General features: G+C 31.0%; 1 protein-coding gene across 2 annotated transcripts; it reads right to left on the reverse strand.

Annotated features, from left to right (window-relative positions):
• Positions 1–1,288: 1,288 nt before the first annotated feature.
• Positions 1,289–4,523, reverse strand: LOC117928573 (zinc finger CCCH domain-containing protein 29-like). Of its 2 annotated transcripts, none has more exons than XM_034848487.1 (2): positions 4,417–4,523; positions 1,289–3,786 (listed from the first exon to the last, which is right to left on the reverse strand). In XM_034848487.1, exon 2 carries the CDS (start codon positions 3,778–3,780, stop codon positions 1,711–1,713), a length of 2,070 nt encoding a protein of 689 aa, XP_034704378.1. In that variant the 5' UTR covers positions 3,781–3,786; positions 4,417–4,523; the 3' UTR covers positions 1,289–1,710. The 2 variants fall into 2 exon arrangements, with proteins under 2 accessions (XP_034704378.1, XP_034704377.1); XM_034848486.1 differs by lacking the exon at positions 4,417–4,523 and adding an exon at positions 3,986–4,371.
• Positions 4,524–14,861: the final 10,338 nt, after the last annotated feature.

Raw genomic sequence — 14,861 nt, forward strand, 5'->3', positions numbered from 1 at the left:
CAGAAAAAAAAAATTGTATTTAAGAACTTAATTCTAAAAACAGTTTTTATTTTCAAAAATTAAAAAAAAAAAAAACATATTTGATTGAGTTAATAATTTTTTTTAGAATAAATAAAACAAAAAACATGTTAAAATTATTATTTTTAATTAATAAAGTGTTTTTTCCATTAATTTGATATTATAAATATATAAATAAATTTCATATACATAATTCATTTAAATTGAAAAAAAAAATTATTCCATTTTGAAATTTTTATACCAATTATAATTTTCTTAAACGATGACTTTGTAACTATGAGTAAGTATATTAATTTCAATAATTTAAGGGGAAAAAAGGTTTACGAGTAGGGGTGTGGTGGTTGGGTGAAGCTCACCTTCGTAAAAACACAAAAAACAGTTAAGAAAAAAATATATATTCTTTGAATAGTGAAAAAACAATGAAAATATATTTTTATTATTCTAAAAAATGTGGTTTTTGAGAATATAGAAAACATAAAAAATAAAAACACATCCCCTTTCTCAAACAAATTTTTTGTTTTTAAAAACAGAAAATAGTTCTTGAAAACAAGAACCAAGGCCTTTATTCTCCATTTTATAGTGTTTTTAAAAAATATTTTTAGTAAAAAATGGATTTTATGAAAAGTACTTCGAATGGAAGTCTTACTAAACACAATCTTAGTATTTATCACAAGAACTAGGGTTATAGTTTGAATAAAGTTAATACATGTTATCGGTTTAAGTTTTTAAGTCGATTAATACGAGAAGTCATAACTCATAAGTGGCGTAGGTCGAAAAATAATTTTAACTTAGAAAGGCATCAAATGACAAGCTTTTTAATAGAAAACAGTCTTTTGAGAATTTATTCTGAAAATAAGTTAAAAAGTAAAATTTTATTCCTCAAAAAATGGAGAACTGATCTTGGGAAGAGTTTTTAAAAATTATTTTTTGGACTCCTGGTTTTAGAGTTCAAACCTTATCACATGTCTACTTTCCCTATTTATGAAACCTAACAGCAAGTTCAAAGGAGGCTGCCCCACTCTGCTTGACGAGCAAGTATATTGAAACGTCTACATAGAAGACTTGAGCAAAGGCAAAAAGGCCTGCATGTCTGCTGTCTCTTCTATAAGATGTTTCCATGGATTGAATCTGCTATAGAAGAGTAGATAAGGTTCTGAAAGAAAGAGATCTGAGCTTTTCTTGCCTCTGCAACATTCTTGAACATTACTTTTCTAAATGATAATGGGGTGGTATAGATTGAATGCAGAAACACAAAAAAGAATCAACAGACTATGAGAAGTTTTTGAGAAAGAATAGCATATATAGTGAAAATACAATTGTCCATTTTAATGGAATACAACAAATAGAATAGCTACACTTCTCAGCCAGCAGGCTCTCTTATCTTCTTGATACTGAGAAATATATAAAACAACTCCCAGAAGAGAGAAAAATTGAAAAAATATTTATAAAAAAGAAAAGAAAAGAAAAGAAAAATAATCCTTTCTGCTTCTTTGCTTCATCTGGGCTTTCCCTTGATCATAATCCTATTCCTACATGAGCTGAGAGCCATCAATCTTTCTTGTTCTGCGGTTTGTTTTTCTACCCTTTTCCCTTTCTCTAATGCTACATACAAATGTTGAATACCTTATAAGAATTCTGAAGATATCAAACTTGTCAGGATGATAATGGAGGATAGTTGCAAGATATGTTGGCTTAAGCCACCATCTGCTCTTGTTCTATGTACATTTGCTCCACCCATGGAGGGAGCTTCTCATGAACCCCAATGCCGTACGGCTGTTGCTGGGAACCAAACAGCCCAGATGAGACAGGAGGAACATCCTTGACTAGGGAATTAACCCAAGATACATCTGGTTCATTAGTTGAGGCCATCATGGATTGTGTTGCTGTTGCAGTGTTGTTGGTTCGGAATCCGAAAGAGGCAGACTTCTTCAGCTTGTTGAGTTCATCTCCTTGAATGCCCCAATCCAGTTTCCCATCAGGGGAGCTCCAGTCAGAAAGATTGGATGACATCAAGGTTGCAGAATTAGAAGCTGCAGTGAACCCAGGTGAGCGATGGCTCATACCTCCCCTATCGATGAAGCTCTGGCTGCGCTTTGCGAAAGCAGAAGACCTTGAATTCATCACTGCTGCTGCTACTGCAGCTGATGAATCAAACCCATATGAGGAGGTTTTCCTCACTGGAGAGGAGGTGACAGTGGTCTTGGTCGGGTAGCTCGCCCGCAGTTGGTTCATGTTCTGCCGCATCTGAAGCCCAGTTGGGGATTGCAATTGAGGAGATTGCAGCTGGGGGGTTGTGGCTTTCATTGAGAGTCCCTGCAACTGAGACAATACCGAAGGATCAAAAGATCCAAACATATCATCAAGATTAGTAGGCTTCAGTTCTCCGATCCTACTGAATTCCTTATTCCAGCAGGATGGAGAGGAGAGACTAGACATCTCATCCATCAATTGCTTGTGGGTAAGCTGACTTTCCAGCTCCAGCAGCTCCAACTCCAACTCCAAATCTCTAGCACTCAAAGCAGACTTCAGCCTGCTACCCGGGAGCTGCAGGCTAGGTGGGGTGAAGTTAACCTTGTTCTGCCACATACCGGAGCTCTTTGGCGATGAAGAGACTGCAGATGGAGACATGGGCGGTGTTGAGGTGGGAGGCAACAGCAAAGACGACGAAGTAGGCGGCAGTAGCAAGGCAGATGAACCAAGGGTCAATGGACTCAGTGTCGCCATGTCCACTGCAGAAGCTGAAAGAGACCTTGGTGAAGGCATGGCTGAGCCTGTGGAAGCATACAAAGGCCGCAATTCTTCAGGCTTGTGGGCGAAGAAACAAACTTTCCTATTACACCCAGTTTCATCCTTGCAGAGCCGGGTTCGGTACTGGGCGGGATGGAGCCAGCACTCGAACACACCATGAGCATACTCACAAGAATCCCCTTTCTGGCAAGAACCCTTGCGGTACTCCGGGCAGGGAACACAGCTGTAGGGGAACTTCTTCGGGTCTCTCCTCCTGGCGTTCTCCCCTGGATGGACAAATGGGCACTCCGTCCAGTCATGGGAGTAAGCCCTGGAGCAAGGCTTCACCTTGAAAGTATACATCCTGAACTCATCTGTTCCATATATCCCATTGTTTATGTCCGGCAGCGATATATCGATAGGATACTCTTTCTTCTCGCTTCCTTCTTTGGATAGCTGTGGAGCTGTGGATGGCTGCTGTTCTTGCTCTAGCTCAATCACCTGGTCACCTCTCAGCAACATCTCCATAGCTCTCCTCCCTGAATTACAGGAGGATTTCAAAGCAGGGGCAATCACATCCACAGGCTTATTCCCATTACAATCAACACAATTAGCATCTGCAGAAGCGTCAAGCAAGAGCTTGACAACCTCAAGGGAAGAGACCGACCCACCCGCGGCAGCGCAGTGAAGGGCAGTCACCTGGTCCGAACCGCAAGCCCTGTTGACATCAACCTTGCCGGTTTCGATTATATACTTCAACACCTCGGTGCTGCCAAACATGGCAGCAATTGAAAGAGGAGTTCTCTCCTCGAACCCCATCTTTTTCGACCCAAGTCTCCTTCCATACCAAAAGCCTGGCTTGTCAACTTCCATGCCCTTCTCTTCTACTTCGCATCTGAAGCTCTTGAGATCGTCAGAAGCTGATAATTCAAGCAAAACTGAGCATTTAGAGGAAATCCCATCTTCCTGGTTTGGAGATTTTCCCTCCATCACCATATTGACTGGGCAGAGTTTACTCTTTGAACCACTGCACATGTAACCCTGCAAGACAATAAATTCATATTCAGCACTGTGATCAGCCTATGAAAACAAATAAATAAACAAACAAACAGTAGGCTGTAACTGGAGCTCAGATACAATAAATTCTGTTTGGTTGCTAAGAAACAAAACTTCGAATCTTATCATCTCCATTAATTGCGAGCTGAGAAAATAAAGACTACAACTCAACCCAGCCTAATACCTCCAATTTGCTTACAAGAGGTGAGCTTTTCATCTTGAAAACACCAACATAAAATATTAAGATTCAAAATTGATTTTCTCTTCTCCTCATCAACCGAAAAACAAAACAAAACTCAAAAGTTTCTGGGATTTAAAGGGTTTGCTCTTCCCATTCAACATTTCTAGAATCGTCGAACCGACTCAAACAATAAAATAATAATAATAACAACAACAATAGAAGCAACCCAATAATCGGTCAGAACTGGTAGCCCAGAGGAGAAAAATTCAAACTTGAACGACTAATTCCACGACGCCCAGAATCAAAACTTAGCTGTAATCTCTTTGGTTTCCCGAAAAACAAGAAAAGAAAAGAAAAAAAAACTGAAAATCCGTTTGGTTTCTAGACTTTCTCGGCAACCAAACAGACCTGAACTTTCCTTCACAAGAACGTACCTCAAAGAGTAGTAGTTGGCAGAGATAACAAAAATGGAGAAAACCCAAGTTGAATTCCAAGGAGAAGAGTTCACATGAATTTATATTTTTTCTCCAAAGGCGGTGAGGTGAGCGAAGAAGCTGGGAGGAAGGTGAGACTTTTCCTTCTTCGCAGTTTCTCCTCGGTCAAAGTCAAACTTCAAAGGGAGCTAGCTGCTAAATGAAACTCAAATGCAGCCCAAATTCAACACAAATTCACGTGGGTCCACGCGTGTTTTGGGCTTCAGATTCTTTGTCCACCACGCCCTATATCGAGCGTTGAGGAACGACGTGGAGGGTTGAGATGGCGGAGTGGCCGGGATGCGCGTGGGTCTTGGGTTTGGATAGCAAAGGGTGTGGACCAACTGTGACCGGGTAATGAAGGCTGGAAGCGGGTCAGACTTTACGCGTTCCCTGTGGGTGGGTGACACTAGGGGATACTATCTGTAGATGCCACGTCAGATTTCCACTATGAGTTTTTTGTTTTATTTGATGGTCATATTCCATTTTGCTGCACACTTAGTACAATATCCTTTATGTGATGGAGGGATAGAAAAGGATGGATTTTCCTAATAGACTTTTTCCCACTATACTCCACAAAAAAGTCTCATCCAATCATAAATTACCACGTCATCAAAAGAATTTCATTACTTTATACGGTCTCATTCACTGTGACATCGGAACCATCCGTTAGGTCTCCGTTGGCACGCTAATGAGGCGGAAACGCGAAGTAAGAAGTCGAGGTTACAGCGCGGAAATTTTTAAGAAATATTTGGTTAGAGGGAATTAAATAATCCCAAATTGTGAATTTGAGTTTTTTTTTTTTTAAGTAAATAATTTTTTACATAGGTCTTTTTTATAATTTCAAGTATTTATATGTAAATTTTTAAATAAAATATTATTTTTATAAAAAAATAATAAGGATATTTTTATTAAAATAAAAAAATGATAGATGATTGAATTTCAAAAATTAGGTTTTCATTTATCCTTTTAATCAAATAATCCAAATTTTAAAAACCTAAATCAGAAATGAAGCTAGAAGTAGGGATGGCAGCGTGGCTGGTTTTTTCGGGTACCCGCCCCGCCCCTAATAAGACGGGGTTTAAATTTAATAAACGGGTTTTGGACGGGTATGAGATTTTTTTTTTTTTAAACCCGGGGTGGGTTTGGGTATTGCCCCATCCCCCGTCCCACCATATTTACATATAAAATTAATTTTAAAATTAATTTAATTTAAAATTTTATTTTACTATTTTTAATATATAGATGGGAATTGTTTTTAATAAATGGGGTGGGGTTGGGATGGGGGCGACCCGTCCCGAACCCGCCCCATTGCCATTTCTAGCGAGAAGCCTATTAATTTATATATAATTTTATATTTTAAAAAATTAAATGTGAAAATATGAAATTAGAAAAATCAATGTCGAAACTTACTTTTATCATGTCTAAACTTATTTCGGTGTAAAAAGAAGTGATGTCAAATATCTTTTTACATATGAAACACCTTTTTTGCCTTGGCAAAAGTTGTTTTTTAATTAATAAGAATCTCTGCTTGGTAATTTATCTTATATCATGTTTGTCACTTACCAGAATAGGATGGGTAATTTCCTACTAATAGGAATCTCAACTTTGTAATATATCTTATGTCATGTTTGTTCCTTTTACTAATTATTTTATTCAAAATTTTAGGCTTGAGTTGAAATATGTCAATATTGGTCACGTCATTTCTCTTTTTCGTTTTTAAATTTCTAATTGTTATAACTTTATTTTTATTGATTACAAAATTATGTTCAATGTGAAGAATTAAAAAAATTCAATTTTTCGATTACATAACAAAGTTTTTTACTTTTTAATGTCAATTTATTCATTTTAACGCTTTTAGCTTTGATATGTTAATGTTACTTGTATAATGCCTCGTAAATCACCGCTTTTCCCATTTTGATCTAATTCACTAAGAAGATCATTATTATCTTTATTCTCATAGGAGTTGTCTAACTCACAATTGTCAGACTCGGAATCACCACAAACTATTTACATAACTTTTTTGATATTCTTTTAGGCCTAATATAATTAACAACCATGCAACTTACTTTCTACTATTAAAGCACCCTACTTTCTTGTTCCTGCATCTTGTTCATTTCCTTTTTGCTTAATTTAGATCTTTTTCTTTTTCTTTACGAAGAAGCACCTTACCTTCTTGTTCTCAAATGAATCTTTTTCATTTTCTTTTTGCTTAATTTTACATCTTTTTCTTTTTAGTATGGTTTTGCAATATATTTTTTTGTGAATTTGAGTGATTATTTTGTAATCCTTCTAGCAAATAAAGAAAGCTCAACAAAAGTTAAATATTATTCAAAGGGTATTACCTTCATTTACAAAAGCTTTCAGAGCTAACACCTTACATCTCTTAGAATTATGTAACTTCTCATAGGTTTGAAGATTTCCCACAAATTTATCTATCCTCATGAAGTCAAAGTAGGATGGACTGTTTATAGATAACCCCATCAACTATCTTTCCATGAATCAAAACTACATAGAAATCAAACAAAAATAATTTTTAAAATCAATCCTTTCCTTTTTTATATCAGTTAAAATTTTGAATTTTTGAAATTTGAAACTAGTGAGAGGGGTGGAATAGGTGGTTGAATAGGTAGCCATGATTTTAAACCCAAAAATTCAAATTTTTTCACAATGATATTTTTTTTTTAAAGATATGAAATATTCAAAAATCAATAGGGAAAAAATATCTAATCTCACAAAGGACATGCGATTGTAGGTGGAAAACCACCTACAAGGTCTTTCAAAAATTCTATTGATGTAAAAACCATGGGTAAAATGGATTGCATATAAATTCACTTAATATCAAAGATTGAATACGTAGATTTATCTGGACTAGATACTACCTTCTCCCAATGATCTTATTTTGATCAGCTCCTACACTTATTTTTACGTTAGTGACATAATACTTTATACGTTTTAGCAAACCCCTCAATAACTAGAGGGGGTGTAATCAACCGCCATGAACTAATCTTGATCAGTAATAAGATTTTTGAGAATGTTAGGAATGTATAAGTTATTCTAGGAGAATTTGATTAACATGATACTACCAAATTAAATTACTTTGCAATTAGAATTGTTTCGTTTATCATTCAAAAGAATCAAATTTATTGTTATATTAAAATTGACCATTAACAAAAATTCAATATAGCATAGTCTAGTTTAGATTTGGAAACAAAATGTTTATTTTTATTTTTTGCATGACACTTCTTTATGATGAATTTTATGAACACAATATTATGATAAGGGCCCTGAAAGCATGACATGACAACCAAACATAGCATAAAGATGATCGGAGCAACATGAATGGCAAAGCCCAAAGCTCTACCTTTGCAGGACACCCAACCCAAGAAGTTTCCCAATGAACATTTAGAAGCCCACTGAGCCAAGTTTACACCTGCCCACATATCTGAAACAATACTCTAACCCTAATGATTGGGAAGATGAATATGAGCACTAAAAAGAAAAAAGAAAAAAAAAAGGCTTATTTCCAACACTTTTCTCAAGGTGTCTAATTGCATGACATTAGCCACGTTTAATCCAAAAAATTTGAAGGAAAATGTAAGGTATAAAAGTTGAAGGAAAATAATAAAATAGATTAAAAATTAATAAATTATTTTTTTTGTTATTTCAAACTCATTTTATTTATTTTAACTTATCAATATAGAGATTAAATAATTTAAAAATATTTAAATTTTTAATTAATTTTAATTATATTTAATTTTCTTTGATGTTTTTCATAGGACAACCAAATATAAAAAATAATAATTTTTCTTTGCATTTTTTTTTTCTTAGTATTTTTCGGGAACCAAACATAACCTTAAGTTATAGTCAATGAAGGTATTAAGATAAATAAAAAAATGCTTAAAAAAATATTTTCTTATGTTGGGCATCATGAAAAAAAGGGAATAAGAAAATACAAAGGAGAAAAAAGAAAGAAAAATGGCTTTTTTTAAAAGAAAAAAAAAATCTTTGTATTTTCATTAGGAAAATGAGAAAAAAAATTTATTTTTTTATTATTTTTTTAATTTTTTTTTTTACTTCAACCTACATGCTAGAAGGATCTACCAAGAGTAGATTATCATCTATCACAAAAATTTTATATCATCAAATTCCAATTAATTGTGATTGCTTTTAAGAAATATTATAAAACCGTTTTTTCTTACCACAAATTAAATAAAGAATAATTCTCCTAAATATTTTGAATAGAAGATTTTCCTATACAAAATATAAGAACTTTTATGTAAAAAATAAAAATTTATCTCATGTTCTTAAAAGCACTTTTCAATATTTTAAAACTATGAGAAAGTTAAATCTTTTACTTCCTCAAATTTTAAAAAGCATTTTCATGCCTAAAAAATAACCTTTTTTTCTAACCAAAATACCCTCTATTCTTCCAAAATATATATGAAAATGATACAAATGTTGAAGGACACACACACACATATATATATATATATATATATATATATATAAACCCGATTATTTTTCAAGTTTAAATATGAAAAAAGGCATATTAATAAAATTGGGATGATTTTATCTCTTTTAATCAAATAATCATTTTATATAAGAGCAAATACGAGTTTTTATTTTTTTTTAAATAATAATAATAATGATCCAAACGTAATGTTAGTGGTTGATATTATTATTATTATTTCTCAGATGATCTAAAATGGATGGCCATTATAAATTTCATTTGTATTTCACTGTTCAATATTAATTTTTTTATACTTGTTGAGGGATTTGAAATGATTCCACATGGACATATGGTGAGAAATTTCATTTGACCCAAGCATGATGATTTGGGCTGAGACATCCACATGAATGATATGGGCCGAGCTGTCCACTGTAATCCAAGTGTCATTCCTTGGGTTTTAGTGTGGTCCGTACGGTCCTACCCTCTGCTACTAGCCCAAGTTGGACAGCTGGTTTGTGCGCCACCTTTAACCCATTTGTGCAAGAAAAATTTTATACTCTTAAATCATGTTTGGTTTATGGAAAATGCTAAGAAAAGAAAAAAGTTATTATAAAATTTTTTTTTTTTTTTGTTTTTGGTTTATCATGAAAATTTAAGAGAAAATAAAATATAATTAAAATTAATTAGAAACTTATACATGTTCAAATGATTTAATTGTTATATAGAAGATGAAATAAGTTAAATTGATTTGAAGAAACATGTAAAAATAATTTATTAATTTAAATTTATTATTTATTTTTTTATCACTTTTTTCCTTCTAATTTATTATTTATTTTCTTTTTTTTTTATTTTTCCCCTCAAATTTTCTAAGAATCAACATAAAGGCAAAATCTCAAATATGTAGTTAATAGGTTCATTAACAATAGAATTTATATTATCTAGGCAAAGCACATATGAAATTTTCATTTTTTTTAATTATTATTATTATTCTTCTTCTTCTTTAATTTGGTTAAAGTATTAGAGGACTTATTTTTTGTGCCATCAAATCAATAATTGAAGTCACCAGGTTTAAATTCAATTATGAGTACAAGTTTCATGTATATTCGTTTCTTGTAAGTTTTAAGTTGCTTTCTTTAAGACACCGATCCATCAATTTTTGAAAAACCCATCGTAATAACAATTTTTCTTCTTTTCATCGAGGAAATTATAACTTTTAAGTAACATTTTCTTAATTTTCAAATCAAATAATTGGTGTCACCGACATAAATCTTTAATTCATTATTACCGCAACGAAAATAAATTAGGAAAAATATAATACATACATATGTATATTGAAAAAATCCACATTTTTCTATCTCCAAATAATGTGGCTAAACAAACAAAAAAGACCTACAATAAGTCCCTACCCTACAATGATGAATCTCATATCTACATGGGGTATTATTTGGTAGTGGGGTATTATTTGGAAGGTGGGTATATGGTTTTCTTTAGCTTGTTAACATGGGCCATGAAGTTAAATGGCCTATCTAGTTGTGTTTCCAAGCTTGCATCATTGGAAAAATTTGTAATATGTAATGACAAATCAATTAATCCTTAAATGACACATGGCAATATGCATACGTCAAAACTTGTTCAACCCGATGTTAATCAAACATAATATTAGGTTGGCGACTAGCAAAACTTAAGGATATAGATCCTTGTGAACTCATACAAATCATGATGAATTTGTCATTTCAAATATTTATTAAGAGTAACAAAACAATTATGATAATTTAAAAAGGTATTTAAGAGACTGATTTAATTTAAGTAATTAATCATGTTAGTATTCAAAATAGTTTTGTGCCTTTCATTAGCCAAAATTTACAACTACTTATAAAACAATTTTTTTCTTTCTATTTCGTAAACTCATTCCTTAACATTTAAAGGTAAATATATCGAATTTAATAATTTCATAAAAGTTAGTTTTATAATCAGAAAATCCTTGACAAATTAAGCAAAATTCATATAAAATTATTTTGTATTCTTAAATAGAAAGGTTTTAGTTTTACTAATAATACATTAACAATAAATATATTAACTTTATAAAAATGAGTCATCTCCAAACGGTGAGGCATGCATAGCTGATCTCTCCATTAAAAAGATATCAATTGATTCTTTGTAGAAACTTTACAAATACGAAAAAGAGTTCTGGGTTTGATGATTTAAATAGTATAACACAATTTGGCTTGTAAATTACGTCTTTAAAGAAAATGTGCAAGAGCTATATATATTGAGAACACGAAAATTTCTTGTTGCAATTGATTTAGAAATTAAAATAAGGTTATTTGACTAACCTGTTAAATTTCTTACTATACACGTATGAAGATCCTACGAATATTATCTTATGAAAAGAGCGAATTTGGGAGGAGGGAGGGAAAATTATGACAAAATGATGACAAAGTTTCAATTAGTTTTAAAGATTATGAAGATTATGTTGACTTATAACTTAATCTTGGAAGGTGATAAATTGGATCTCATTTGTTGCAGGTATCGTAAGGTTGAGAGGTATGATAAGCGGGGTTATTGGCGAAAGCGTCATAAAAACTAATCATGGATAAACAGCTCGATCATATTATTTTGGCAAATATTGGAATCGGATAGAAATAGGAATTTATTGGAGTTTTCATATTTCATGCTCATTTTCAAATATTCTTAGCAACTATGGGAGGGTTATCTTGTCTTTATTAGGCGCAGTACAAGACCTTATCATAGAGTTCAAAAGAAGCACTCCATCACAATAGTAGGAATGTTCATATTCAAAACTATTATGTCACTTTCATTAATAAATTGCTCTATTTTCCAGCTCACAATAATTATATATCAGTCATTTTTATTTTTTGATTTTGAAATATTCCATATTTAATTTAAATGGCTTTTATTTGAAACTTTATTATTTTTTGGAATAATTGTCTCATCTGCATTATTGGCACAGTACAAAGATCTAAGACTCTAAATAGTAGCATTGTCAACTTAAGAGAAAAAAAAAAGGATAAATTATTCTCAATGTTGCCACATCATATTTAACTCACAAATTGATGTATATCTTAACTTATAAAATAATAATTATTAAATAATTTATGTAAATTTCAAACTTCATTTTCTCTTTAATTCAAGGTTTTTTTTTCTCATTCCAATTATTTTGGTTTTTATTTACTTTGATTATTCATTTCCAAGGAAAATCTTACTTAATTTTAAACTTTAAATCTAAAATTTAAATTATTTAAACATACAATAAAATGAGAGTACACATATAAGATATTAAAGTAAGATCGACATGAAAAAATGAAATGAATAAAATCAAGATACAGATACCTAATATTCTATGGTTGACGATGTCTTCTAAATCAACTTCAAAATTTTAAAATATTGTAATAAAAAATCAATAAAAACTTGTTGGTCATACTTTGGATGAGATCCCTATCCAATCCAACTAGTTGATAAAAAAATTTGGACAAGAAAAAAAGAAATATTAAAACATGTGATAATTAATGTCTTTATTTTTTCCTCAGTCTATCTCCTGTTCCACACATTAAATCTTGTTTTCACACTTCACATCTCAATGGTGACAACCCACTAGCTTTCTACTATTTCAATTTATACTTTCTCTTTCACACAGAGGATCGTATCTTCTTAAATCATAAGCCTACCACTGATTTTTCACATTTAATTTGAGTATATTTATCTTTTATTTAATTTCCCAACTTTTGGAGCTACTTTGTTAGTTAAGTAAAAGATTCTTTAGTTAGTGATTGATTTAGAAAATAATTTTTTTTCCAAAAATAGTAAGTGTTTTGATAATACATGGATTTAGAGTTGCAAATAGAATTAAAAATTTTTTAATAAGGTTTTTATCATTTCACTCGAAAATCGATCGATGTAAGTAAAAATAAGTCAAAACATTTTTTATATTCATCAATAACATTATTTAATTAACTCATCATTTACATTAAAGTGATATTTATTTATTTTACTTAAATCTAATTAGAACTTAAGATTAAAAAAATCATTAACAATATTAAGTATTAAATTGTTATTTTTTTAATATTGTATTTTATTGAGTATTAAGAAATAAAAAGAAGAAGAAAAATCAATAGATTCACTATACTTTTGATAATTCATTTTTAGTATTAAGAAGAGGTTAAATATTTTAACATTTTTTATATCCAATCAATAATTTTAAAAATAAATTTTAAATTAAGAAAAAAAAGGTAATTTTTTTTAACTAAAGTAAGAAAATAAATTAATTTTAGTAAAAAATAAAATAAAATAAAATAACACCCCCTAAGAGAATGTTTCTTTTCTTAACTTCTATCTTAAATATAAAGTCTTAATGATACTTTAATTTATATCAAGATTGATACTTTAATTTATATCAATTAAACCATTCAAATTTAACGTAAAAATACAAATGTTATTCATTTCCTTTAATCGAAAAAGTTAACATGGATGAAGCCATAATCAAAATCAAACTTATAAAAATAAAATATATTCAATTTAATAATAATCCCCCTAGTATGATTGAATCAATGTGTTAATTAAATCAATCTAATCTCTCTTTCACATTAAGCAATTTGCATAAGATTAACAAAAAGGCCTCATCCAATAGGAAAAAATCAAGAGGAAAACAAGGAACCATATGCTTGTGTCCCAATCTCTTCAGTCAAAAAGGTCTCCTAGAAGGGGTTCAAATTGGCCTACCTAATATTCCACTAAAATGGCCCAAACCTGCTAGTGGGTTTCCTTCCATATTTTCAAATGTACTATTTTTATAAACGTGAAACAAGCTCTTCCATCATACATGTCGTTTCCCACTGTCTTTTTGTGACATCACTTACAAAAAGTAATTAACAAACCTCATGGTTGTTGCCCAAATTTAGCATTTTGTAGCTTAAATTTTAACCCAAATGATCACAATCCACAAAACCCTAGTTAAGGAATAGTACCAGGGGTGGTGGAATTTACCTCCCTTGAAAATTATCATGTTGATCTCTATGATATTTTTACTAAGCCAATAAATTTCAAAGACAAAGACATTTGGATTAGAAGTGAGATCTTTATTTGTTACGACTTATATCAATCTTTATACACTGTACATTTAAAAGATCTATGTTTTAAAATACAAGTTCCAAAATTGTCTGATCACGGTTGTATTCACGATATTTTGACTAAGTCCATAAACTTTGAAAACAATGATACTTGAATTAAAATTGTGAGATCTTAATTTGTCATAAGTTATGTCGATATTTGTATAACACGTTTAAAGACAAAAAATCGTGATTTCAAAATAATCACACACAACCCATTATTTCATAAAACAAAAATATTTATATCTTATGATATTTTTTAATATTATATACACTCTTACTTGTAATAATTAAGAAAAAATCAAGAAAAAAAAATTAAAATATTAAATATAGATATATACAATATTTTCCTTTTCACTTGAATTTTAGATGTAAATATTGCAACTAATCAATAATCAAAGGGAGCAAAGTGTTTGGTAGTAAGATTTTATTAGGGTCCCTTGTCATTATATATGATGTATGAAGTTGAGGTCCTGAGGAGACATGATGATTAGATTGAACATATAGGTAGGATGCACTAACAGTTCGGTACTAGAAATTGACATTTGGATCACAATGAAAACATTGCAATGAATGGAAAAAGTGAAGGGAAAAGAGAGAGAAAAGAAAAAAAAAAAGTAGGCAATGGGGTGATATGGTCACATCTTTAGTCCTTTCCCTATGACTAAAGGTCATTATTTGTATTTTTTTTTCTTTTTCTTTTTCTTTTTTTAAGAAAAGGAGCCCCAATTTTATATAAAGTTATATTTAAAATTAAGTCTCATTAAACACAACTTTTACTCTACTTTTTAATAATAAAAATGACTAATATAATCTCTTTGAATTTTTTA

This window comes from Vitis riparia, chromosome 13 (genome assembly GCF_004353265.1).
Source record: "Vitis riparia cultivar Riparia Gloire de Montpellier isolate 1030 chromosome 13, EGFV_Vit.rip_1.0, whole genome shotgun sequence".
NCBI lineage: Eukaryota > Viridiplantae > Streptophyta > Magnoliopsida > Vitales > Vitaceae > Vitis > Vitis riparia.

Bases quoted from the DNA above. Each gene is read 5' to 3' on its own strand.
- LOC117928573 (XM_034848486.1), bottom strand. From the start codon at position 4,018: ATGAAAAGCTCACCTCTTGTAAGCAAATTGGAG. The intron at 3,787-3,985 runs GTATTAGGCTGG...ATTGTCTTGCAG, and splicing joins CTCTTGTAAGCAAATTGGAG to GGTTACATGTGCAGTGGTTC.